The 27,999-nt window shown below is 41.9% G+C and overlaps 2 protein-coding genes across 4 annotated transcripts in view; one reads left to right on the top strand and one right to left on the bottom strand.

The window, feature by feature from the left end:
- Window positions 1-27,999, bottom strand: part of TNNC2 (troponin C2, fast skeletal type) — a 158,378-nt gene that overhangs the window by 36,105 nt on the left and 94,274 nt on the right. The window lies entirely within an intron of this gene.
- ZSWIM3 (zinc finger SWIM-type containing 3) lies at window positions 81-13,790 on the top strand. Of its 2 annotated transcripts, none has more exons than XM_069062744.1 (2): window positions 81-623; window positions 11,279-13,790. In XM_069062744.1, exons 1-2 carry the CDS (start codon window positions 469-471, stop codon window positions 13,272-13,274), a joined length of 2,151 nt encoding a protein of 716 aa, XP_068918845.1. In that variant the 5' UTR covers window positions 81-468; the 3' UTR covers window positions 13,275-13,790. The 2 variants fall into 2 exon arrangements, with proteins under 2 accessions (XP_068918845.1, XP_068918846.1); XM_069062745.1 differs by lacking the exon at window positions 81-623 and adding an exon at window positions 10,906-10,944.

The raw sequence follows: 27,999 nt of genomic DNA, 5'->3' as shown, positions 1-27,999 counted from the left end.
CGAATCCGGAAGTTCCCGGGCAGGCCCACTTGGAGGCGGGAGCCAGATATTCATTGGTCGTCTTTCCCGTCCATCTCCAGGCCTGTTGCTCATGCTTCTTTTTACAACTGGCTCAGGGAGAAGCCCGTTTGAGGATCTAGCTTGTGATTCGGTCTCCCCATGAGGGGGCGGTGCTTAGGGTCTGGATAATAAGTACGGAGGATCGTCTTCTCCCTCCCCTATTCCTCTCCAACTGCCAGGTTTCCATAGCTCTAGCAACACTCGTTTGAACATTGGCTTGGGGGAAGTTTGAGGGGCACCTCCTTAATGTCAACTTCTGGGCCACAAAGATCCACAGTGTGCCATATATGGATCCCTCTGCACACCTCATAGCATCTATGTGACCTCTGACCCCTCCAGTGACCTCTGACCCCTCTGGTAGCGCTCCATGCCCAGGGGCCCATTTGCTCATCCAGGTGGAGGGTAGCAATGGAGCTGGGCAGCCACTTCCAGACCTTTGAGGACTTCAAGGAGTGCTTCAGTGCCTACAAGAGAGAGAACAAATACACCTTCGGGCTGAGGGACTGCATCTCCGTCCGCTTCCATAACCTCAACCATGGCACCTCCATCCGTGAGGACATCACGTAAGAGTGCCCGCCCTGCCTTCCCCCGGGCCTGGGTGCAGAGGGTGGGGATGCCAGGGAAGGGGAGCAGCCGAAGCACTCCTTCCTCCTCTGGCCATGGTGCCAGGCCAACGCCCACAACGTGCTTAGGTTTCACGGGATTGAGGACCCAAGAGGGGACTTTGAACTTCCTCTAGGCCACCTTCATTTTACAGAAGAGTACAGAGGTGAAAGTGTCAAAGGTCATGTGGCCTGTTGAGATGTAGAGCTGGGATTGGAGTCCCCCTAAGCCTTTCCTTTGTAGATCCAGTCTTTTCTCCCTTGCACCACACTGCTCTCTGATGTGCTGACTGTGTCACTCTCCTGCTCTATAACCTGCTGTGGCGCCCTGTGACTTACAAAATGAAATCTATACCCTCATTCCACTGTACCATTAGTTCATTCTACTGCCTTCCAGGTATCCTAGAGTAGACAGAGGCAGCCCTGATATGGTAGATAGACTGCTGGATTTGTAATGGAGAAGACCTAAACTAGTATTCTGCTTCAGATACTAATTAGGTGCCTTGGATAAGGCAGTTAACCTGTCTGAGCATCAGTTTCCCCATCTGTAAAATGGGGATAAGATTGTTACCTATCACAAGGTTATTGAGAAGATCAAATGAAATATAATGTATTTAAAGGGCTTCAAAAACCCAGTATATATATACGTGTGTGAATTATTTTTATTAGCCTGATTAGGCCACTAGCTCTTCCCTGATCATCTATGTGGTGCTGTGGAGTCAGGAAACCCTGAATTCAAACATGTCCTCAGACTTCAGTAGTGTCACCTTGGGGAAGTCATTTAACCTCTACCTCAGTTTTCTCAACTGTAAAATTCGTATAATAATAGCACCTACTTCATGGGGTTGTTGTGAGGCTCCACTGAGAATATCTGTAAAGTGCTTAGCAAAGTGCCTGGCAAATAGTAGGTGTTATAGAAATAGCAATTGTTATTATCCCATCCTGCCTACTCCCAATTCATGCAACTCATGCTTATCATTTCCCTGGGCCTAGAACAGAGATTCCCAAACTTATTTGACCCTTGTCAGAAAAATTACTTAGCACCCCACTGGAAATCTACTTTCTTTAATCCTTTAATTTTTTAAAAAAAATTTGCATCATTTAAAAATATTATATAGACATATAAATTTAATAATTTATTGTAAATTTGTGGGGGTTTTCCAGCATTGAAATTTTGATGATGCAAGATTGGGTCATGTAACCCTATAGTACTGTATTGTAAACAAGTCATTACATGCACATATTCCTGCCAGTGCATGCTGGACTTCCTGAAGATAAGCAACAAGCTCACCTGCCAACACTTGCTTGTTAGGACCTGTTGGCTGACTTGACCACTAATTGGTTATACCGTGTTTCCCCGATAATAAGACCTATCCCGAAAATAAGCCCTCCCCTTACTGTGTAAGATTCCTCTAAAATAAGCCCTCCCCCGAAAATAAGCCCTATTGAGATTGCTACTGTAGTGAAGGTGATCCCCTGCGCTACATGCTACATTACGGTACCCTCTGTATGCACTGTTTCCCCCCCCCCGGGTGAAATGCACGCCGCTCTCTGAGCTGCATCCAATCAGAGCTGCAGCAGTGAGCGCGTCATCCTGTTCTTCCCCAGTGATTTGCTTGCTGGCGCCATTGAGAGCAGTGCCGGGGAGGAGAGCTGAGGCAGGACAACATAAGCCCTCCCCTGAAAATAAGCCCTCTGGTGTTTTTCTTTCCAAAAAAATTAATAAGACAGTGTCTTATTATCAGGGACACACGGTATCTCACATTTTGTGTGTTTATTTGGAAAATAATGTAATCACTACATTAACTCTTACATATCATATGAAACATGTATGAAAGGTTTTTAAAATTTTTCTTCTCTTCTTTCCTTATGTTTCCACCACCCCCTTATTTTTATTCAATGTCCTCCAGTTGCACTCCAGGCTTCTACCGCCACCCCCCCTCTTGCTCCCTCCCCCCGTCTGGCCCCCCCATTATTGCCAACTTTGGGAACTTATTAGTCAATATCCCTGTGACTCCTCTAACCAAAACCACCCATGTGTTGTCTTCTCCATCAGAATGTAAGCTAAAGGAGGGCAGTGACTGTCCCAGTTTTGTATTTGTTTTTCCAGGGCTTACCACAGTGCCTATTATATAAGCACATAAGTGCTTATTGCTTATCTTGGGTCTGAAGAGGTGGGTTTTCCCTACCATTTGTGATCTTAATTCAACCCCAGTGCCTTTCCAAGACTTTTCCCCAATTGCACTCCAGGCTACTTCCACCCCCCTGAATTATTCTAGTACCCCCTCAGGGACGGTAGCACCCACTTTGGGAACCTATGACTTAGAATGTACTCTTTCTATATCTTTGTTGAAATTAGATTTATTCAAGACCCACTTCAGGTCCTACTCTTCCTAAAAACCTTCCCTTATTTGCACACATAATACACCCCTACAGTTGTCCCTAGCTGTGATTTAGCTATAAATTTGCTTAATAATTGTCTAATTGACTTGAAATTGAACACTGTCCTAGTGCAATTCCCTTATAATAAAATCAATCAGATATTTTCTCTCCATTTAAAAGATGAGGAGGGGCGGCTAGGTGGCACAGTGAATAGAGCACCAGCCCTGGAGTCAGGAGGACCTGAGTTGAAATCAGCCTCAGACACTTAACACAAAAACTAGCCTTGTGACCTTGGACAAATCACTTAACCTCAATTGCCTGCAAAAAAAAAAAAAAAAAGATGAGGAAACTGAGGCCCAAAGAAAAGAAAACACTTGGCTCAAACATAAATCAGTGACTCAACTAAGACTTGAACTGAAGCCTCCTGACTTCATATCCCAGTCTCTCTTAGCATGACAAAGTACTGCATCTCACTTATATACAAATTTTGGGATCCTCAAATTACAACCATATCACATCAAAAGAACTCGATTTTCTTCTCTGTAAAATGACGTTGCTGGACCAGGTGATCACTAAGATCCTTTCTAGGTCTGAAGCTTGTGAATGAATTCTTTACTAAGTATCTTCTAGGCACTCTGCACTGTGCTTTAGCACTATATGAAAGAAATAATCTATATAGTCCCTGCCCTCCAGACTCTTTTAGTTTGTTCTAAGAGCCAAATGAATTGTAAAGTCATAGTCAGGGCTATTCTGTCATCTGTGACATAGAGAGAATAAAACTTCTACAGACTTCAACTCCTTATGTCATCAGGCTATTGTGAGGAAATTACCTTGTAAAGTAGTATAGAAATATGACTCATTATACTTCTTACATCTATAGGAGCATGTTACTATTTATAAACCATTTCTTTATACATCATTTTATTCAACCTCTAAAACATTATGGTATGTAGGCCAGAGATCATTACCTCCATTTTTCCTAGGCAAAAAACTAAGGCTGAAAAAAGCCCAGTGACTTGCCCAAATGAGTGATGAGAAAGAAAATCCGTGCCTTCTGTGTTCTATTTCAGTGTTCTTTAAACCACACTAATCATATGTTAGGAAAAATAGTCAGGAAGCCACATACAAAGTGAATCAGTAAGAAGAAAAGCTATTGATTAATATAAGGCCATAGACCACACGCATAATTGTGGCAAGTAGATAGTCTGATGGGAGAATTTGTAGTCCAAGGGTTCCTGGCTTTGTTTAGTAGGTAGACAGACTCTATTTGTTTATGTCATGGATCCCTATTTTTACTACCATTGTTATCCATTGATATAAAGAAAAGAGAACTCTTTAGCACTTTAATAATAATTTGGATTTTATTTTTCACAAATCTCTCTAAACATTTGAAAACTAGAAATACATATGCAAAATAATCCTGTTGTTTTTTTTGCCTTTTGGAGGGCAATTGGGGTTAAGTAACTTGCCCAAGGTTATATGGCTAGTTTTTTGTGTGTGGGTGTTAAGTGTCTGAGGCCTGAACTGAACTCAGGTCCTCCTGACTCCAGGGCCAGCGCTTTACTCACTGCGCCACCTAGCTGGTCCTTAAAATAATCCTATTCTTGAAGGTTGCTTTTGCTTATTTGTTATATTTATTTGATGGAGTTTTCTATTGAGATTACTGCTGCTGCTGTTTTGCAACTTTCTGAGACTGGCAGCTTGGTGGGAGTGATGAAAATTCCAATCTTAGATGGAGTTTCACATTCAGCTTGTTTCATTGTTTAGATATCAATGCAACAAATGCAGAAAATCCATTTATACAAACAACTTCAAAAACGTCATATACTTCACAGCTTTATGAGTCATAAAGAACACATAGCCAGAAGTCACTTGGTACTTTTGTGCAAAGGTTAACTGTAAAGAATTTTTTTCTCCCTTTTGGCCATAAATGAAGGATCAGTGACATAAATCTGTGAGCACAAGGCTCACTGTTTGTCCTACATATTTTGTTGGAACTACATGCATATCTAAGTAATGGAACTTGGAGACACTTGGATTACCAGGCCTTGCAGTTGTTACTCTATGGTCCCCCACAGGTTGGGGAACTCTGTTGGAGTCAGTAGAGCACCTCTCCTCAGGTTTATAGATGAGGAACCTGAGGCTCAGAGAGAAACTGACTTGCTCAAGGTTATACAGCTAGTTAGGAAGTGGCTAGGTGGCACAGTGAATAGAGCACCAGCCCTGGAGTCAGGAGGATCTGAGTTCAAATCCGACCTCAGACACTTATAACAAAAACTAGCCATGTGACCTTGGGCAAGTCACTTGACCCCAATTGCCTCCAAAAAGCAAAAAAAAAACCCAAACAGGTTATAAAGTAATTTAAAGAGCCAAGACTTAAACCCAGTATTCCTGGCTTTGAGTCCAGTATTCTTTGCATTTTATCTATTTGTTTTTGTTTGGGTTTTTTTTTGCTTTTTGGAAGGGGGGAGGAAGGGCAATTGGGGTTAAGTGACTTGCCCAAGGTCACACAGATAGCAAGTGCTAAGTATCTGAGGCTGGATTTGAACTCAGGTCCTCCTGACTCCAGGGCCATTGCTTTATTCATTGCACCATCTAGCCGCCCCCTTCGTACTCTATCTTAAAACATTGTCTATAACCTTAGGGAAACTCAATTCATTTGAGACAATAATATTAATACAGGGATATTGAAAAGGAAACAACATAAATTAGTAGTGTTACCTAAGGATCCAGTGAGTGATAAAAGAGTGGCAGACTAATTATGACTATTATAAATTAACTATGAGTTTAAAAAGGTTCTAGGTTAGAACTATAGTATTCAGGATTGCAAGACCCACCCCCACCCCCTACCCCCCACATTTTCCCAAGCTAATAAGTAACAGAGATTCAAGACCAGTACCTGACCATGTTGTTTTTTCCCATTATATCACACTGTGCACTGGGAATGGAAAGGGGCAATTGGAGAGAGGGAAAAGGAGGGGAGTTATAGAAAGAATCTTTAGAATGTGATGACATTATATTATTATTATTATGATGACTATAGGAGATGAAAGGAGGAAAAGGAATTGAATGTTAGAGCTGGTTAGAAACATCATACATAGAATGCTAGAGCCAGAAGGGACTTTAATGATCATCTTTCCCAACTCCATCAGTTTAAGAAGAGAACTGAGTCCCAAAGAGGGGAAGAGGCTTAGTCCTTGTTATACATTAAAAAAAAAAAATTACCAGACAATATGTCTGGGTCTAACAAGGTTACATGGTTTGTTAGTAGCAAACAACTTGAAGCTTTTTAGTCTAAGCTGGGGAGAACAGTGGTATCGTTGACAAAAAGGGATCTTAGAAAGAATGTTCTTGTGGCAAGTTTGATCAGTAATTTTGAGTATTGCTTCCTTGCTTTACCAAAACTATGTAGGCTTTTTTATAGCCTAATCAGCTGTGTAGCTGTCCATATACTGTACCAATAGGAGATGTAGGCATCTTTCAGATCTTGCTCCCTTCACCCTAGTGATGTCAATATAGGCACATCCTGTTTTTCTTAGTTTTGTTTACAGAGTAGCAAGACCAGCTAGGCTCAAGCTCTGCCATGCTAACTAAGAGTCTGCAAACAGGAGGGTAAAATACCTTGGCCCTCATTGTAAGCAGCTAAGAGTTTATTCAGTAATGGTAATAATACTCCCAAGGAGGGGGTGTGTGACCAGTTCCACCCATCAATTAATCTTTGATTCATAGGGGACCTTAGTTCTTCTTGTTTAACCTGTACCCAAACAGGAATTCTTTCTTCCTCATCCCTGACAAGTGATTATCTGACCTCCAAGTGAGGAAGGAATTGACTGCTTGCTAAGGCACCCCATCCTACTTTTTGGTAGCTCAGGTGTTTAGGAAGGTTTTTCTTATAATAAACTCAAATGGCTGTATGACTCTCTCAGGAGTTCATTACAGGGATCCATCTTACTTTCTCTTGACGCCACAAGGATAACAGTGGCCTATTGGTTATTCTTTGCCATTGCTATGTGACTAGTCTATCTTCTTTTTGAATCTTACATTATTTTTAAGACATTCTTGACTTTGCCTGTTCTTTTGATCCCATATCCATGATATATTTCTGCTTACCCATCCTTACCAGGAACCCTTCTGTTGCCTTCTGGATGATCCTCATTTGCATTCTTCAGAGATGGCAGAGTTCAGCAACTGAAAACCCATACAACAATATTAGGAGAATATTGGAATGAAAAAGATAGGCCTTTGTTTCAGGGGTCATTAGAAGAACTTTCCAATTTTCCCAAAGTAATCTAGCCTATTCTTCTCTTTTCAATTCTGGGTCCAATTTAAGGTCCATTTGTGATGTCTACCCAAAGTATAGGATCATAGATTTAGAGCTATCAAGGATGTTAGAAGCCTTTCTTCAAGCCCAGCCCCTTCATTTTACAGGTGAATAAACTGAGGGACCAAGATATTAAATGCCTTACCCAGGCCACATACCTGGTAAATGTCTGAGACAGGATTTGAACCCAGAACTTTCTGACTTGACTCCAAGTTAGATGATATATCCCTTATATTGTATTGCTTCTCTGTGTGCATGTGCACATGTGTGTGCATGTATAAATAATTGATGGATGAGCTTTGTCCATCCAACTGAATTGTTGAACTCTGTCTCTCTACAGTTGATCCTTACTGTTTCTAGTTCTGCCACCCATGGCCAAATAGAACAATTTTCATTTCAATCCTATGCTTTTTCCATGGTTGTTTTCCATTCCTGGAATGTCCTTCTTTATCTCCACCTCCTGGCTTCCCTGGCTTCTTTTAAAACTTAGCTGAAATCCCACCTTCTACAAGAGGCCTCATCCCCCTCAATGCTAGTGTCTTCTCTCTGAGATTACATCCAATTTACCTTGTATCTTTTGCATACATAATTGTTTGTGTATTGTCTCCCCCATTAGATTGTGAGCTCCTTGAGAGGGGAAGATAGGTTGGGGTGGGATTTCTTGGGGTTTTAGTTTGGGGTGGTTTTTTTTTTTTTGCTTTTCTAAAGGAAAGTATGAAAGAAACATATTTTAGTTTCTAAAGCCTGAGTTCAGATATATGCTTGCACAGTGATTAGTAAATGGTAAGTGGTAGTCATCAATGCCTATGAAAACTGCTTCTTGAGACCTTTGAAAAGAAATAGAATATTAGTGCTGCAAGCATTTACTGAATGCCTGTAATGTACCCCTTTGTTAGCTGTTACAGAAAATACAAGGATGATTAAGACATGGTTTATGTGCTCGTGATGTGTTTAACAGGAAGGATAATACACAGTACAATAAAATAAATATGCAGTAAGTAATTACAGTATAGCATAGTCTATGATAAGCATTAGATACAGAAAAAATGCTGTGTAAATTTAAAAGGAAAACTATTTCTTACTGGAACGTTCAAGAAAAGCTTCCTAGAATAGTAAGTGTTGGAACTAGGACTTGTAACATTTCAACAGGGTTTGGGAAGAGAGTGCAGAAAACAGTACAGGCAAAGGCATGAAGGTGGGAAAGTGCTGGATGTCATGAAGGGTAACAAGTAAAGACAGTCCTCAGTATTCAAGGGCTTAATTTTTGCAACTTTAAGCATTTGTGTGATTTTATTTGTAACTTCATTTTCACTTTTGTCTTAGCAACCCTGCACATTCCAGGCTAGTGAGAGGCACAATGGACAAAAGTTTGTGGAGCAGTTGGTATTTTACTAGGCACTGGTCTCATTCACCCTACCATTCTAAAGATAGCTCCTTAGATTCATTGTATAGTTTAATTGTTTGCCTTGAAAACTCAAGTTTTGTTTTTTAGTTATGGTCCTTAAAAGTAGTACAAGTCCTTTGGGCACTAAGCCCAAGTGTGCAAAGCCAGTGATACCACTTAGTAAGGAAATAAAGATGTTAGATAAAACTTCTTGCCAGAATTTCTGCAACCATTGTCAGCCCGGAGTTTGGTGTTAAGGAATCAATGATGCATTATGTCCACAAAAAGGAGGAAGGTAGTTATGGTACTATAGATTTCATGTGTTATAAAAAGTGAATGTTGTCTGAAATCAATGGTTTGTTTTGTTTTATTTTTTTTTAACAAGATGTTAGCATGAAACATCACAGAATTCTAAGAAACTACTGGCAAGAAAAAATGTTTTGCATGTGACCAGTTTTATTTTGTGTATTGCATTTTATGGGTTATTATGTTAGGAAAAGTGCATAATATCAAAACTGATGTTTTGTTATAAAGAATTGTATGTAGAAAAGTGTATTTCTAGCAGTTTCTAGTGTGAGATTACAGTTTTTTTTTAATTAAAAAAAGGGAAGATTACAGTTTTTTGGTGATTGACAGAACTTAACCCCCTCTTTCCCAGAGGCTCAATGTATCAACATCCAAGTTTTTTTTTTTTAGTTTTGCACCATTTTCTTTTTATTTATTTATTTGTTTATTTTGGAGGGGGGAAGGCAGGGTTAAGTGACTTGCCCGAGGTCACACGACTAGTAAGTGTTAAGTGTCTGAGGTTGGATTTGAACTCAGGTCGTCCTGACTCCAGGGCTGGTTCTCTATTCATTGTGCCACCTAGCCACCCTGTTTTGCACCATTTTCCAGCAACGTTACCCCTGGGAAAGTTAAGGATGATTATATTGCAGATTAGCTAGGATAACATAAGTGGAAGTATATAGTAAGAGAAAGTGGAAAATGTAGAGATTACCATGTAGTAGAAGACCTTGAATAGCAGGCTAAGAAGTTGAGATTTAGTCCTCTTTATGAAGAAAAACACATGAAAAGTCAAAGAATAAAATAATAATTCAAGATAGCACAGGGTAGTGTATGATTAAGTTATAACAAGTGCCCTTAATTCACAAAAAGGGAGAGACTATTGTGGCAAAGGCATTTATTTGCTCAGGGTGTGGTACTTGAAATAACTAGATAGGTAAGATGCAGATAGGTGGGCAAGGGGGTTTCTATAAGGAAGACTGGGACTCCAGGTAGAATTCCTTATTATAAAATCCTTTTCCATATTTGGAGAGAGAAAGTGGTGACTCCAGAGGGAGAAGAGTGAGAGAAATCGGCAAATAATGAGTAGCATTGATCATAACACCCTACCTGATGTATGTGTCTTAATATGATGCTCCCCTGCTTTGGGTCCTACGACCACATCTTCAGTAGCCACAGATTAGCAGAGAGTGAATAAAAGGATCCCATAGAAAGTAAGAGCCTTAGAATTGCTACATTCTACATAATATCAAGAGAAATTGAGATAGGCCTGCACTGGGCTGGGTAGACTCTTTTTGTTTTTTTAATGCTTTATTAACTTCTAATTTACATCATTCGTTTCCACCAGATTTTGAGTTACAAATGGGTAGACTATGGAAAACTTATGAGAGGATGTGGAAAAGAGGCATGTCTAGCATAAGAAGGCATGGATGGGCTGGGATCTGTCCTATCAAGAGAAACAATTAAAATCCACTGAAATTTATAGGTAAAAAAGCTTAAGGTCTGAATGGTGACGTGACATCCACAGTCACAGAGCTAATAGTTATCAGAGCTATTTGGTTTGGCATCTTTAGAAGGGATGCAAGGGAAATGAATCAGAAATTCTATGTACTTGGCCTGGTTTTAGAAGACAGAACCAGCATCAGTGGGTGGTAGTTACAATGAGGGAGATTTCAGCTTCATACAAAGAAAACATTCCTTTCAATTAGACCTGTTCTAACATAGAATTGTCTGCCTCAGAAGGAAGTGAGTTCCTTGTTACTAGAGGTCTATGAGCTACATAACTATCTGGCAGTGATGATGTAAAAGATAATTCATATTTGAGTAGGAGGTGGCCTAGATGACCTCTGAAGTCCTTCCTGCTCTAAGTTTCTAGAATCATTTCCATGATAGCACACTGTGTTGTGCTAATGGTAAGAGCATTGGACTTTACTTCTCTGTTCCTCAGTTTTTTGTGGGGGGCGTTGGGAAACTTAGGTTAGCTTATCTCCAAGGTCGATTCTAGCTCTTAGCCTTCTGACCAAAACTGTGAATTAGGACCACTTACCTTTACTTTATTGCAGTGGCACTGAGCTTGCACATGAGCTGTGCCTTCTCTCTTTACTTTCATGTTGCTGGATGGTGCTTCTTCAGTCTTTTGACTGTACTCCTGGGATTCCCTAGGATGTTGCATACTGGGGCCCTTAGACTTAAGGAAATCAAACCTAGCGTTGCAGCGTCTTTATTGTTCTCCTCTTTCTTCCTCAGGTATATGCAAGTGAAATTTGTTTGTACCCGAGCCCAGTCATACAGAAAGCAGAAGGTGGAGCCCAGCATGTGCCCAGCTTACTTAGTCCTGCAGTATGATGAGGAATTAGACAGACTGTTCATCAGTGAACTGAACACCCAGCACATTCACGTTGAAAGCAAAACTGCTGCTGCCCCACGAGCCAGCTCCTCCCCTGGGCAGAGAGAACTGTGTAAGAACCCCCGGGCAGACCCCTCTGTCACACTGCAGTCCAAGCTGTGGTGGGTGGAACCCCAGCACGGGGAGGCCATCTCTGAGGATGCTGGCGCGGCAAAGACGCCGTTAGCTGAGCCCTCCTCTTTCCCCCATGAGGGCCCTGTTCTTCCTGAACTAAGGCAAAAAGGCATCACCCCTTTGGACCTGGCTCATGTGGCGGAAGTGATGAAGAATTTCCTTAAGGCAGACATGGGATCCATGGCGTCTCTCAGTGTGGGCAGCAACCAAGACCTCGACCGATTCAGCTTCCAGAGTAGCAAGATGCAGGACCTCTTTGTTCGCTTCCCAGAGAACCTCCTGCTGCACCGGGTTGAAAATGCCCATGGTCACGTGCTTTATGCCTTCCTGGTAGAGAGCAAGGAGCGGGAGGGACGAGTGGTACACTTTGCGGTGCTCAGGGAAGAGACGTCTTCCTCTGTTGCCAAGATGCTGAGTGTCTTCACTGAGTTCAATTCTGACTGGTCCAAGGTCAGGGTCATCTTTGTGGAACCATCATTCCAGCACCGTGAAGTGGTGCAGGAGCTCTTCCCGTTAGCTCGAGTGCTTCTCTCCATCTACCATACAGCCCGCCTCCTAGAGAAGAAGCTGCAGAGGAGTCGGGCCAGTCAGTCTTTCAAGCATCTGATGAAGGAAGCTTTGCGAGAAGCAGTATTTGTTGCCTCAGGCCCTGGCCTACAGAAACTCTCTAGGATGGCAGAGACCCTCCTAGACAAGGACCTCTATAGCTACCTGCAGGTCCACTGGTTCTCTTGTGAGCTGCTTTGGTATATGCATGCCAGGAAAGGTCTTCATGCCTGTAGTACCTACATGGACAGCCTTGACCTGGTTACTAGTAAAGTATCTAGTCTCTTCAGGGAACAGCAGTCCCTGGTGGGCTGCATTTTGCGTTTTGTAGATTATGTTGACTTTTTCAACACCAAACGACCGAAGAACTCTCCCCAACTTCTCCCTAGTGGGGGTAAGGCCAAGCCAAAGGGTTTTATTCCTTTGAGACCCAAGGAAGCCACAGATAGCTATGTATCAAACCTGTCTAAGACATCCAAGCTTCCTAATGAAGCCACCCCCCTGCATTCTCAGCAGCCGTCACAGCAAAAGCCCCAGATGCAGAAGGCCTTTTGGGGTGACATGCTCGAGGCCTTGCATAAGAATGGCTCTGAGCTTGCCTACCAGCTCTGCCACAGTGAGTGGGAAGTCGTGCGGAATTCCACCCAGCTGGTCGAAATGGCTGGTGGTGCAGTAGAGGTCCAGCTGCTTGAAGACTCCCATCAGGTTAGCAAGGACGGGTGCAACTGCAGCTGCTCCTTCCAGCAGCGCTATCATTTACCTTGCCGCCACATCCTCGCTATGCTTCACACCAACAAGGAACCTGTGAGGGAGGCCATGGTGTGCAGGCGGTGGCAGAAGCGGTACCAGTACCTCCTCGGGCCCCATGGGGAGCTTCAGGACCCTGTCAAAGACTTGAACATCAACCAGGCTTGGGAAGAGGGTAGAAGGGATGTGATCCAGAGCCTCAGTAGGGAGTTGGCCAATCTGCTGATGCAGAGTGAAGGAGCAGAGCTGGAGGAACGCTGTTCTACTTTGGGGAAGATTGTGGATATATGGGCTGAGCCCTGTGAGCTGACAGAGATTGATCAGCAATTGGGAGACTACAGCGATGTAGGGCATCTCCCTTTCCTCTGGGTGAAGCAGGAGGAAGCTGAGAGGCTCCCTCATTCTGGGACCACAATACTCCTAGACTGAGACACCTAATAAAGCCAAAGACCTCTTTAGAAAGCAAAACGGGTGGGGCTAGTCCACACCCAAGCCCCTCCTGTCTTGTTTTGTTGGTCCCCATCTCATCCCAGGCAGGGCTGATGATGAATTGAGGGATGAGACCACACTTTTGTCCTCAGCTGGTCAGTACCACTGGTGTGTCTGTGTCCTTATACCTGTGACTGGGAAAATTGGGTTGGTCCTCGGGATTAGGAAAGGGCCAAAATGCCCTATTCCTTTTCTTGACATCCTTCTCCCAAAGGTTGAATGTGTTCCAACAAAGCTGTGTTCATGTTGAGGGATCTCTTACATAGGTCAGTTCCTACCCACTCTGAGGCTGAGACTCCTCTTCTCCAGAACAGATCTAGTCAGGATCTAGCAAGGGAGCAGTTCAGGAAAGAAGGGAAAAGGGTTTTTTTCATGTTGCTGCTATACAAAGAGATTGTCACTATACTTGTCTTCTTTGCAATATTAATAAAAGTTGTCTGATTTTTTTTTAAATAACCCGTTTGTTTGCTTTATGGATAGAGCTGTGTCTCTTGGAGAGAAACAAGGAGGAGCTTGTATTAAATTTAAAAGAATCCACCTCTGAGTCAACAACTGTTACCCATTAGAACTAACCAGACCCATGTTATAGCACTTGATATGTTGATGCAAAAAGGCATATAGCTCCTTCCTTGTATGAATTAGGATATCATTGGATCTTAGAACAGAAAGACTTTTAGAGATTGAGAGCAGTGTCAAATTTGAAGACTCAAGAAAAGGTGTGGTTTCTTATTTTAACTCTGACACTTAACAGTTGAGTGAAAATGGGAAAATTCATTAACCTCTCTGAGCCTCAGGTTCCTTCACTATTACAATGGAATAATAATCCATAATCCTTAGGGAGACGGTGGAGTTGAATAATGCTGGACTTGGATCCAGGCAGACTTGGGATCAAATCCAGCCTCTGACAATAGTTCTTTGAGAATGGACAATTCACCTCACTTCTCAGGTAACTGAGAACTCAAGCTTCAGGTAATTCTTTTCTAATATACTGATGAGCAGAGTGAGTTCTCACACCAAGAAATCACAGCTCTTTAACGAACCTCATTGGCTTGTTGGGAGGTAGTTCTTGAAAATCTTTAAGTAGTATAGAAATGTGAATTATTCACATGACTGAGGCCTCGGGAGGGAAAGTGGCTTATAAGTATTAATTCCTATCACAAGACACACAGTGGTGATGGATTCAAGCTATTTTTGAAGGTCTTAATTACTTGGGAGGCATTGATTTATAAGATAGGATGTACCTACCTTGTGTAGCAATATCTTTGAAGTGCCTAATTCTCAGCCATTTTTGGAAGATGGTCTGTTGAAGCTTTTGACTGAGTTCAGCTTAATCCTCATGGCCCAGATAACCACTTTATTCTTCAACCTTAGGATCTTAGAGTTACAGGATCCTGGCATCCTGTGAATTGGTGAGGCCTAGAACCTACTTCATACTTTTGTCATAAATGACCCTAAAGGTAGGGTTGTACCACTACCAACCTAGCTGGTTACAGCCAAAATTCTTAGCTCTCATTCCTCTTGGAATATTATATACTTCAGAGTTAACACCTGTTTAAGCAAATATACTCTTCTCCTATCTTTCACCATATTACCATCACTATCCTTGCTCTTCCCCTCTTAGCATCTACCCTCTTACTTCTCCCTGTGGAAATTTTTGAATTGTTAATGTACTTCCCTTAATTCTAGTGTCCTTCACTTTGGACTTTCAGGAGCCTGGATCTCGTCCTTGGCCACCCTCTGCAGCAGGTGCTCCTCTCATTCACTGGAAACACAGGACTAGTGGAGGACAAGGCATGTACTTCATTCCTCATGGTCACTTCCAGACCGCTCCTTGCTGCAGCCATCTGCTGACCTGGAGGTCCCTGCTTTCTCAAGTTCAGTTGCTGGCTTGTATAGTCTTCCTTTTACTGCAACTCTACTTTTTCTTTAATTAAATATATACATTAATGTTACCTCTAATGCCAAGTTTATGACCCTCCTTAAGTCTTTTCTCTAACTCAGCCAACAAAGGGATAATCATACTCCTGATCTGACCATCACCCATAATTGTCCCACCTCCATTATCCAGAATTCTGAAGTTCCTCTGTTTGACTGGAATCTATCCTTCATCCCACCTTGTGCCTCATCTTTCCTAAATTCAGTCTTCATCCTCATCACAACCTCATGGTAGTCGCTCCCTTAAAAGGCTTGACTTCATAGTTGACCATATGTTATCAGCTGCCCTTCAGTCACTTTCCCATTTGACTAGAAATACAGGTATAGAAGTAAACATGTACAAAATAATACAAAGCAATTTTAAGGGGGAGGGCATAGGGGTGGGGCGATGGAAGAATAAATTGAGAAAGTAGAAATCAGAAAATACCAGTAATGAGGTGGAGTCAAGATGGTGGAGTAGAAACAGGACTTACATGGGGCTCTGGCTCCCACCACCACCAATTCATGTGAAAGGTGACTCTGAACAAACTTTGGAGCTACAGAACCCACAAAATGACACAGAGAAGCTAACCTCCCACTGAGGACAGTCTGGCAGGCTGGCAGGGAGCAGCCAGCATAGCGTTCTGGGAGCCGACCCAGCCCTGAGCCGGAGGTTTTAGCCTCAGGGGCGGCCTGACCAATCGCCAGCTGGAGGGACTTCAGATCACCAGCAGCTGTGGCAATTTCCAGAATTATCAACCCATAGATGCTGAGGACAAAGTGAGAAGTCGGTGCAGTGTGCACTTTGGGATCCTGTAGTTTGTAGTGCAGTCTTATCCCCAGGAGGGAGAAGCCGCTGAGGCACTGTAGCCGTGCAGCTGCAGCCACGTGGCAGCTTCAGCTCCTGGCCTGCAGATTGTAGGGGGACCAAGTGACCAGTCTTAAGGGGTAATCACTCTTGCTTTAACCTGCTTGGATCTGGATTGCAGTCTAGGGTGGAGGTCCTGGGGTGTGTGACCAGCTTGCCAGAGCAGGTGGAGGCTTCAGAGAGGGCACCCAACTAATACCTTTGGCAGCTGAGAAAACCCCAGCATTTGGGACAAAGCTCCCTTCTGGTAGCAGAGTCCTACTGTGGCAAAAAGCCCAAAAGTCAAGTAATTGATTGGCAACATGAGTAGGCAAAGGATGCAAAGCAAACAGAGCAACCCAACTTTATACTCCTATTTTGGGGACAAAAAGGATCAAAGCATGGGATAGGAGGAAGACAGTGAAGTCAGAACTCCTTCACCAAAAGCTTCCAAGAAAAATACGAGCTGATTATAAGCCATAGAGGAGCTTAGAAAGGATTTTGAAAACCAAATAAGAGAAGTGGAGGAAAAATTGGGAAGAGAAATGAGAATGAAGCAAGAAAATTGTGAAATGAGAGTCAACAGCCAGACCGAGGAAAATCACATCTTAAAAAATAGACTAACTCAAATGGCAATAGAGGCTAAAAAAGGCAATGAGGAGAAGAATGCCTTAAAAAGCCAAATTTTCCAGATGGAAAAAGAATCTCAAAAGCTCACTGAGGAGAATCATTCCTTCAGAATTAGATTGGAGCAAATGGAAGCTAGTGACTTTATGAGAAATCAAGATGCTATTAAACAGATCCAAACAAATGAAAAAATAGAAGGCAGTGTGAAATATCTCATTGGGAAAACCACTGACCTGGAAAATAGATCCAGGAGAGAGAATTTAAAAATTATTGGACTACCTGAGAGCCATGATCAAAAAAAGAACCTAGAAATCATCCTTCAAGAAATTCTCAAGGAAAATTGCCCTGATGTTTTAGAACCAGAGAGCAAAATAGAGGTTGAAAGAGTCCACCAATCACTTCCTGAAAAAGATCCCCCCCCCAAAAAAAACTCCTAGGAATATTATAGCCAGGTTCCAGAGTTCCCAGATCAAGGAGAGAATATTACAAGCAGCCAGGAAGAAACAATTTGAATATTGTGGAAACACAATCAGGATAACCCAGGATCTGGCAGCTTTTACACTGAGGGACTGAAGGGCTTGAAATATGATATTCCGGAGGGCAAAGGAGCTGGGATTAAAACCAAGAATCACCTACCCAGCAAAACTGAGTATCATGTTTCAGGGGGAAATATGGTCATTCAGTGGAATAGAGGACTTTCAAGCATTCTTGATGAAAAAACCAGAGTTGAATAGAAAAATTGACATTCACATACAAGAAGCAAGAGAAGCATGAGAAGGTAAACAGGGAAAAGAAAGCAAAAGGAACTTATCAAAGTTGAACTATTTACATTCCTACACAGAAAAACAATAATTGTAACTTATGAAACTTTTCTCAGTATGAGAATAATTGAAGGGAATAGAAATGTAATGTATATGTATGTATATATATATACACACACACATACATATATATGTCTATGTAGGAGGGTATATGGGTGTATGAATATATATGTGAATGTGTATATATCTGTGTACAGGTATACATAGAGGGCACAAGACTAATTTAATAGGAAGGGATGATACTTAAAAGGTGAAATTAAGAGGTGAGAGAGGAATATAATGAGAGGAGATGGGGAGAGACAGATTGGGGTAAACTATCTCATATAGAAGAGGTAAGGGAAAATGGTTAATGGAGGGGAAGAATAGGAAGGCAAAAGGGAATGGGTCAACCTTATTCTCATTGAATTTGGCTTAGGGAGGGAATGACATACACACTAAATACTATATCTCATCCTACAGGAGAGTAGGGGTGAAGGGGATGAAAGGGGGGATGATGGAAGGGAGGGCAGGCTGGGGGAGAGGTAAGTTGGAAGCACCCACTTTTGAAAAGCGATAGGATCAAAGTAGAGAATAGAACAAGTGGGAGGTGGGATAGAAGGGAGGGAAATATAGTCAGTCTTTTACAATATATCTACTATAGAAATGTTTTGCATAGCTACATATGTACAACCTATATTGAATTGCTTATCTTCCCAGTAAGGGTGGGTGACAAGGGAGGAAGGGAATGAATCTGGAATTCAAAGTTTTAAAATCAAATGTTTAAAATATATATATATATATATATATATATATATATATACACTATTATCAATGTTATTTTACATGTAACTGGGGAATAAGATATACAGGCACTGGGGCACAGAGATCCACTGTGCCCTACTGGAAAGTTGGAGGGGGTATGGGAAAAGACATGGGAGAGAGCAGATTAGAGGAGGGGATATCCAGAGGGATCGCTATTCTGGGGTGTTGGGTAGGGGAAAAACAGGTAGAAAATTTGTAACTCAAAATCTTCCGGAAATGAATGATGTAAACTAGAAGTTAATAAACATTTGACTAAAATAAAATAAAACATAAGTTAAAAAAAAAAAAGAAAATACCAGTCACACTTGGACAAACCCAAAACCTGTATCACTCTGTCATTCTCTTTCACCACTCTCTTTCTCACTTCCTACATGAGCACCAGCTTAGCTAGAGAAATTCATGTAACTGCTAACCATATTCACGAAAAATTATCTAATTACTGGGACACATTTTATATACATACATGTGTATACATATACATATATGTGTGCATGCATGTATATATACACACAAACATGCATATATACACGTGTGTATTTTTCTCCCAATTGAGAAATAAGAAGAAAGAAAAACAAAAGCTTGGTTTTATATATCTATATCTAACCAAACAAAACAAATTTCTGCATTGACCATGTCCATCGTGTCTCCACCTTCTGAGCCTTTTACCTCTATCTGGAGGTGGTAGTGTCATTATTCTGGAATTGTGGTTGGTGATCACACTGATCAGAGTTCTCAATTCTTTCAGAATTTTTTATCTTTACCTTATTGTTGTCATTATATAAACTGTTCTAGTTCTGTTTACTTCATTCTCCTCAGTTCATATAAAGTTTTCCAAGATTTCTCAGAAACTATCCCCTTCATCATTTCTTATAGCACAACAGTATTCCGTGATATTTATATACCATAACTTGTTCAACCATTTCCCCTATTTATCCTCCCTCAGATTCCCATTTGCCACCTCAAAAAAGCTATAAATACTTTTGTACAACTTGAGAGTTTGTTTTGCTTAGAAATAATCCCTCAATTCTCTCTTCTCCCCTTTCCTGCCTATTTCTCTGTTGAGTGAAATTGTATTTCTATACCCAACTCTGTGTGCATATGTATTCTTTCTTCCTTTGGTCAATTTAGATGAGAAATCTTTGGCTTTTCCAACTAACTATCCTTCCCTAAGCAAAGGACCCTTGCCTTCTTTACTGGGAAAATACAGGTTATTACCCTCATGTCTCTCACTCCAGGCCTCAAAAAACCCTATTCATCCCACATTTTTATCTTTCTTCCAGAGGCCATGTATGCTCTGAGGGGACTTATTCCATGCTGCTTTGGAACTCCCATACTGGGGCCAATTATTGGTGAGTCAGTGAGTAGAAAATCACAAACTGAGCATGTGTCTAACCTTCAAAAAAGGTCCATTTGTCATCAGTTTGTGTATACTCAACCCCTCAACCACAATCAATTAGGATTTGAAATCTAATCAGTACCATGATCTTTTCTGTTGACTGCCTAAATGCTCAAATTTATTTGGCTTACTTCCCCCTTAAAAAAAAATTACTCAGTCCCCCCCCCAAATCTACTTTCTTTAACTCTTTAATGGTTTTTTGAAGTTTGCATCATTTCAAATATATATATATATGTATATAGATTTTTAAATGATGCATCTTAAATTTAATAATTTATTGTAAATTTGTGGGGTTTTTCCTGCAATGAAATTTTGACAATGCAAGTCATTACACAAAGATATCCTGTTGATGAATGCTGGACTCCCTGACAATGCGTCATAATAAGCTCAACGGCCAGCTCTCTCTTGCTAAGACCTGTTGGCAGACTTGACCACTGATTGGTTATAACTGTCATTTTGTGTGTTTATTTGGAAAATAATGTAATCACTATGACTTTAACTCTGTTACACAACAGATGAAACATGTATGAAAGGTTTTTCAAAATTTTCTTATCTTCTTTCTTTATGCTTCCACCACCCCCTTATTTTTATTCAACACCCCCCAGATGCACTTAAGGTTACTACTACCCCTCTGGATAATTCCAGTGCCCTCCAGGGGACAGTATTGGGAACCTATTAGTCAATATCCCTGTGACTCCTCTTACTAAAACTCTCCTATGTGTTGTCTTCCCCATCAGAATGTGAGTTAAAGGAGGGCAGTGACTGACCCAATTTTGTATTTCTTTTCCCAGGGCTTACCATGGTGGCTATTATATAAGCACATAAGTGCTTAATGTTCATCTTGGGTCTGAAGAGGTGGGTTTTCCCTACCATTTGGATCTTGATTCTACCTCAGTGCCTTTCCAACACTTTTCCTTTTTGATTATTCTCTCTTTTTATCCTTGTCTTTAGTCTCTCTTCACTTGACTTCTCCACCTCCTAGAACCATGGCTAGGTTCTCCACCTCCCTGCATCCGTAAACTTTTACTTAACCCTACTCTCCTAATCCTTTGAACTACCTTAAATGTGGAGGTCCCAATTAGTGAAAAAAAAAAAGAATCCTCTGAAGTGGTACATATACCGTGTTTCCCCGATAATAAGCCCTCCCCCGAAAGTAAGCCCTATTGAGATTGCTACTGTAGTGAAGGTGATCCCCTGAGCTACACACTATATTACGGTACCCTCTGTATGCACCGTCTCCCCCCCCCCGGGTGAAACGCATGCCGTGCTCCGAGCTGCATCCAATCAGAGCTGCAGCAGTGAGCGCGTCATCCTGTTCTTCCCCAGTGATTTGCTTATTGAATAAAGGTACATTTTTTTGTTCACATTTACCTGTTTATTAAAATTGCTGTCAATGTTCATTAAAATAAGCCCTCCCCTGAAAATAAGCCCTCTGGTGTTTTTCTGTCCAAAAAATTTAATAAGACAGTGTCTTATTATCAGGGAAACACGGTATGTATGCAAACTCATACCATTTGAAGTTATGGTTATGTAAAATGTTACCCAGTTCCATCCCGGTAGAAATAGGCAAACTCCTACAAAGGGCTGTCTACACACATTGCTTCCATCTCTTCACCATGTGGTCACTAGTCAGTACCTCAAAGTCTGGCTCCTTGCCCTATCATTTGAAACTGCTCTCTCCATAGTTATCAGTGATCTTTTTTTTTCTTTTGCTCTTCACACTCAGCCTTTTATTAAATCATAAAACAAATTAACTCAATATCGATCACGTGAAGGGAAAAGGATGGGTAGACAAAAAATATTCTACGATGGGCCAAAACCCCACTCAGGATAGGGGATATGACACCTGTTTTGTGATCAGGCATAAATGGCATTAAGAAAGAAGTTACATTTTCCTTGACTATTCAAAACATTTGAGGTGTTGTAACAAGAATTGTGAGTGGAGACCATTAATCATTTTAAATGGAATTTATTGTGGAGCATAATTAACCCAGGGACTGCCAGAGGTCATGTACCCAAATCAGGCAGCCCCGAACATATACATCTTGGGGTTTATATAGACAAAAGCCACAACATAAATGTCACCAAAGGGAGCAAGCAGAGAAAATACAGAAGCCAAAGGATAGCATTGCTTAATGACTGTTGTCTAGCAATCAATTTGTTGCACAACTGGAAAGTTCCCAAATCTATTTTGAGAACTGGACAGAAGCGGGGTGGGGGTGGGGGCTATGGGCTTCAGGTAGCAGGCTTGGGCAGGTTTACTTGGCATGTTTGCTGCCTGGTTGGCCTTTGTTGGGTTTGGGGCAGGTTTCCTAGGCAGCTCTCCTATGATGGGGAGAAATGGGGAATGTTCACAAAATGGGGAGTTACTACAATGGCATCATATGAACATCTCAGTTGGGGAGTCGGGGGTGATAGGAGGGAAGAGAGGTAAGGCAAGATGTCAAATGTCACTCTCACATAGAACTTGGAAGAGGTCTCATCCCTGTCTGTGGGATGTCCTTCACCAAATAACAGTCCAGAAAATAGGTGAGCAGCAGACCAAGGGATAGATAGGCTTCCCACAGGTTGTAAAGACAAAACCTCAGCCAACCCCATCACTTAAGAGATCATCAGAAGCCATGGCTGAGAGCTGACATGGGCAGCCAAAGGGCTTTTGTCCATGCTGTATTCTGAGCCAAAAGCTGTTTCTTCACAGGACAGATGTCTTCCAGGTCAAAAGTGAACTACGGACTGAGGAGCAAGACTGCATTTTCCCTAAGTGAGGGACAGGGCACCTCCAAGAGCAAAGGCTGAGATCAGGATTGCTATTACACTGAAACTGAGTTCAAATTAATCTTCCTTCCAAAGTACACTAGGCCACCCCCCCCCCCCGCCCCCTTCCCTCTCACAGCCAGGGTTCTCCACTTCTCACATACTGAGGTCGGTGTATTCCATTTTTTCTACCCCAGAGGCCAAGGCCATATTTTTCTTCTGACACGCAGGGGCAGCAAATTTAGCAACTGCTTTCAAAGTGACTTTGTGGACAGGGATGAAGGAAAGGATTAAAGTGCAAAGGCCACTCTCAGTCCCTATTCTTGATTTTGGGACTACTAGAGGCTTTTTAAAACAATTGGTAGCTCATCTCCCATGAAAGAGGATATCAGAAGGGAGGCCCCATTCTCTTCCTCCTTCTCTTCCTCCCTGGCAGTCTTTACCTCCTTTGTACAAAGGGGTGGATGCCCCTTTTCAGGCAGCATGGTGTAGCAAGAATAATGAAGAATAATTGTGGGAAGACCTGAGTTTCAATCTTATTTCCTGACACTGGCTAAATAACTCATCTCTAAAATGGGGATAATACTTGTACAAGCTTCCTCGTGAGGCAATTATGAAGAAAACACTTTGTAAACCATAAATGGGCACAATGATTATAGAAATAATTTACTTCATGAAGCTATTGTTTAGCTTTAAGTTTGATTTATTGTGATACCCACCCTCCCTGGATACCATACTATAGACACTCCAATTGCTGACCTAAAGATTCCACCCCCAAAGACAACATATTTCCTCCATGATGTCCTCTCCTGCCCCCTGAAGGGTTCTTTCCTACCTCCAACTCCCTCATCCCTATCCAAGGTTTTAGACTAGGTAGAGAAAGTTCATGCTTCCATACTGACCTTCTCACCCTCTTTGAGGTTCAGCTCCAGGGCCTTCTTCATCTCTAGATCCTCTATTCACATGTAGGTAGAGGAGCCACCCAGCATCATGTTCATCACCCACCAAAGGAAGTTTTCATCTCAAAGTAGAGACTAGCCAGTATTATCTGGGCATTATTTGGTCATGCCTGATATGTGTTGTGGGTTAGAGGTCCAGGTTCATCATGTAGCCAGTGGCAAAGCCAAAGAGGCCATCCAGGGTACCAAGTCCAGAAGTGGACACTACCAGTTTGTTGAAGGCCACCAGTGTCTTGCAGATTCCCCAGCAGCAGCAGCAGGGGCAAAAAAGAAACAGGTGTTGGTTGACATTATCGTGGAATATCAGGCATCAGATGCTGCTCTGTACTACCAGTAGCAAATTCTTGGTTTAAATGACATTTAGGGAGATGCAAAAGTTGACAAGTATGTGTAACTGCATGCTGAGCCATAACAGGTGTGGGGGGGTCTTCTCCCTTCTGGTCTACATTGAGTCAGAAGTTGATGATGATACCATAGGCAAGCAGCACATAGGAGAAGGTGATGGGCTTGAACAGTGGGTAAGAAAGCAAGACATTGAAAGCAATGGGTAGCTAATGGCCTACATTGCAGAAAGCTACCCCAACATACTTGAGACAAAGGTTGTTGAAGGTGATCATGACAATAAAGACCATGAAGCAAGATGCTTCAGGAAAACTTGATATGCATCTGCACAGAGAAGAAGTCCACAGGGCTGGCCACAGCTGAGAATCTTGCTAAGGAATACAGCCACCGAACAGTGGTGGTAAGTAGCAAAGATCAAGTAGTCCAGATGAAATTAGAGAGTACCCATCAGGTATTTATTTATTCAGAAAGACCATGAACATGGAGGTAAACCAGTAAAGGGATTCACCAGAGTAATCTGTATTGTCCTCAGTAAAAAATGATTTCTACACTGACTTTCCCTCTGCTGATGGCTCTAAGGATCCTCTAGGTACTATCATCATCATTTGGGAATCTCTTTAGAGGGGTTCTCTTCATGGCAAGGATGGAAAGTGTGAGGGTAACTTATGCAGCCTGGAAAAATGGACCCAAGCACTGATTCTTGGAAGAGCTGGGTGAGGAGAGAGGCTAGTGAGAAAGGGTAGAGTCTTTGCATTAGAGGAGGGATGGTGGGATGCCAATTTTATAGATGAAGAATTTCATAGAATCATAGAGTGTTGAAGCTGAAAGGAAATCTTAGAACACAGAACACAATGTTGGATCTGGAAGAGAACCTAGCATGGAAAGCACAAAATAGTAGAGTGGGAACAGGGAATGTTCAGACCTTGGGGTCCTTAGCACAAAGAAGTTAAAGAACAAAGAATATTAGGAACTGTTAGGGACCTTACAACATAGAGCATTAGAAATGACAAGAATCTTAGAACATAGACTATTACAGTTCAACTGCAGAATATTAGAAATAGAAATAATCTTTAAAAAACAGAATGTTTGGAACAAAGTAAATGAGATTTTTTTCCCTTTTAAAAATATATTTAATAGTATTTGTTTCCAATTACATGTAAAGACAATTTTCGACATTCATTTTTTGGGAAAGATTTTGAGTTCCATATTTTTCTCCCTCCCCTTCTCCTTACCAACTCTTATCCTCCCCTCCCCCCCTCCCCAAGATGGCAAACAATCTGATATAGGTTATACAAGTACACGCATGTAAAGCATTAGTCATATTGTGAAAGAAGAAACAGAAGAAAAAGGAAAAAACACTCATACACACAAAACCCCAAAATGGAAATAATGTGCTTTGATCTGCATTCAGACTCTAAAGTTCTTTCCCTGGATGTAGATAGCATTTTCCATCATGAGTCTTTTGGAATTGTCTTAGACCCTTGCATTGCTGAAAAGATCTAAGTCTAACAAAGGTGATCATTGTGCAATGTTGCTATTACTGTGCACAGTGTTCTCCTAGTTCTGTTCATTCAGCATCAGTTCATATATGTTTTTCTGAAGTCTGCCTGCTCATCATTTCTTATAGCACAAATGTATTCCATTACATTCATATACCACCACTTGTTCAGCCATTCCCCAACTGATGGGCATCCCATCAATCCCTCAATTTCCAATTCTTTTCCACCACAAAAAAAGCTACTAGAAATATTTGTATACATGTATGTACTTTTCCCTTTTATATGATCTCTTAGGAATATAGACCTGGTTGTGATATTGTTGCATAAAAGGCTATGCGGTTTTGTACCCATTTGGGCATAGTTCCCAATTGCTCTCCAGAATGGTTGGATCAGTTCACAACTCCACCAACAATGCATCAGTGTCCCAGTTGGAAAATGGAATGTTAGCACAAGAAGGAATCTTAAAATAGAACATTAAATATGGAAAGAACTTTAGCACATGTTGAAAAGATGGAAAGAATTTTAACCATAGAATGCGAAAAACAAAGAAACCTCATAATAAAGGAAATGAAGTGTTAGAGCATGAAGGAACCCTTAGAGACAGTCTTATCAAGACTCCTCATTTTGCAGGTGGGGAGGCTAAAGCCTTATTATCTCTTAATACTTCCACTGGTTTTGTCTCTTCCCTTATTTTTCTTACCCCCCTTGCAGCTTTTGGCATATCAGACCATCACTTCTCCCTTGGTTTCTGCTGCCCTGCTCTCTCTCAGTTCTCCCTGACTGTACCTCAGTTTCTTTTGCTGGATTATCATCCTCTCCTTGTCAGTTGCCTTGACTATACCAGCCTGAAGAGGGAGCTTCCTACTTTCCCTAAGCAGCTATTCTTTTGCTGTCTTTGGCCTCTTACAATTCTAAGGTAATTGTTCTACCCTAAATTGGGAACTCTCTATCTAGCCTTTGTAGATACACACAACTATTGCACTGGGACAATTCCACCCCAAGGCAAAATCTCTGTGGATAATAACTTATTTAAATTCATTCCTGAATGATTGATATGTCCTCCCCCCATCATGCAGCAATTCATAACTCCCAGCTGCCAGTGTGCAAAGTCCCTTCTCCAGCCTCCATCCCCTTCAATCCAAGCCTTTCTTCCCCTCCCAACGTCTTTTGGAACCCCTCCACATGCTCAGGAATGCCTGCTCCATAGGGCACAAACTAGCTCTCATCTTAAACTTCTTCCCTTCTTGATCCCTCCATCGTTTTGCACTTATCCAGACTTGGTTCCCTCTTGATGACTCAGCTTCTTTGGCCACTTTTCCAGCACTGGTTGCACTTTCACTCCTACCTCCAATTCACTTGTTGAGGAGGGAGTTGGGTACTGGCTCTCCACTGACACTTCCAGATGTCCCTCCTCTACTCTCACTCAGTCACTTCTTCTTGGAGGTTCATTCAGTTGGTATCTATCACCCACTCAATATTCTAGTGGCTCTTGTCGACTGACCAGGATAGTCTTCTTCACTTAATTCAGTGTCTAACTCAGTCCTCTCCCTGTCACTCCCCAACTCCTCCCTTCCTCCTAGGGGCCTTTAACATATTAATCAATATTCCCTTAAAAAACCTAATCTCCTAGTTCCTCAACTTACTCATTGTAATCATCATCTATTTTTCTAACCTACTCCAGCTAAACGCAGAGGTGAGTCAGCCAGGTGGTAAAGTGCATAGGGTGCTAGACCTTGAAGAAAAAAGATTCTTGTTCAGAACCTGCCTTAGACACTAGCTGTGTGATCCTGGGCAAGTCACTTAACCTCTATCTGCTTTAATTTCCTCAACAGTAAAATGGGGATAATAATAGCACCTATTTCCCAGGGTTTGAGGAACAAATGAGTTAATTTAATAAAGCACTTGCTGGGGGCAACTAGGTGGTACAGTGAATAGAGCACTGGCCCTGGAGTCAGGAGGACCTAAGTTCAAATCCAGCCTCAGACACGTAACACTTGCTAGCCATGTGACCTTGGGCAAGTCACTTAACCCCAAATGCCCTGCCTTCCTCCCTCCAAAAAGCAAACAAACAAAACCAATAAAGCACTTGGCACAGTGCCTGGTACATGGATGTTGTTACATGTTTTGCTTATATCTGACTCTGTGGCCCCATTTGGGGTTTTCTTGGCAAAGGTACTAGAGTGGCTTCCCTGGTTCATTTTACAGATAAAGAAACTGAAGCAAAGAGGGTAAAAAGTGACTTGCCTGGGGTCACACCACTAGTAAGTGTCTAAGGCCAGATTTGAATTCAGGTCTCCCTGACTCCAGGATGGCCACACTATCCAAGTACTTAATAAATGCCTGTTCCCTCCCTCTAGTCCCCTCTACCCATGATCTTGCCATCATCCATACCTGTTCTGCTTCTTCCTTCAAGAACTCTGAAATTCCTGTATCTGATTATAGCCCATTCTCATTTCACCTCCACCTTTGTCTTACAGCCCCAAGCCTTCTTCTTTGTCCTCCCTGAAACCTCCTATCCCAACCCTTCCAGCCCTCAGTTCTTTGCCAGAGAATCAGCCTCCACTGGCTAAGCTCATCTCTCTTCCCCACCTTCACCCCTTGATGAACCAGCTCAGCCCCAAACTTTCCTCTTCTTCTGAGTCTCTTACTCCCCTTTATTGCCAGTCTTGTCCTGCCTGGCCACAGCTTTGGATTGTAACAAATGA

The sequence above is a fragment of the Petaurus breviceps genome, unplaced genomic scaffold (genome assembly GCF_028583685.1).
Source record: "Petaurus breviceps papuanus isolate PSGF00001 unplaced genomic scaffold, PetGlider_PUasm1.0 90503, whole genome shotgun sequence".
In the NCBI taxonomy this organism is placed as follows: Eukaryota; Metazoa; Chordata; class Mammalia; order Diprotodontia; family Petauridae; genus Petaurus; species Petaurus breviceps.
This window is presented reverse-complemented; position numbering and strand designations above follow the sequence as displayed.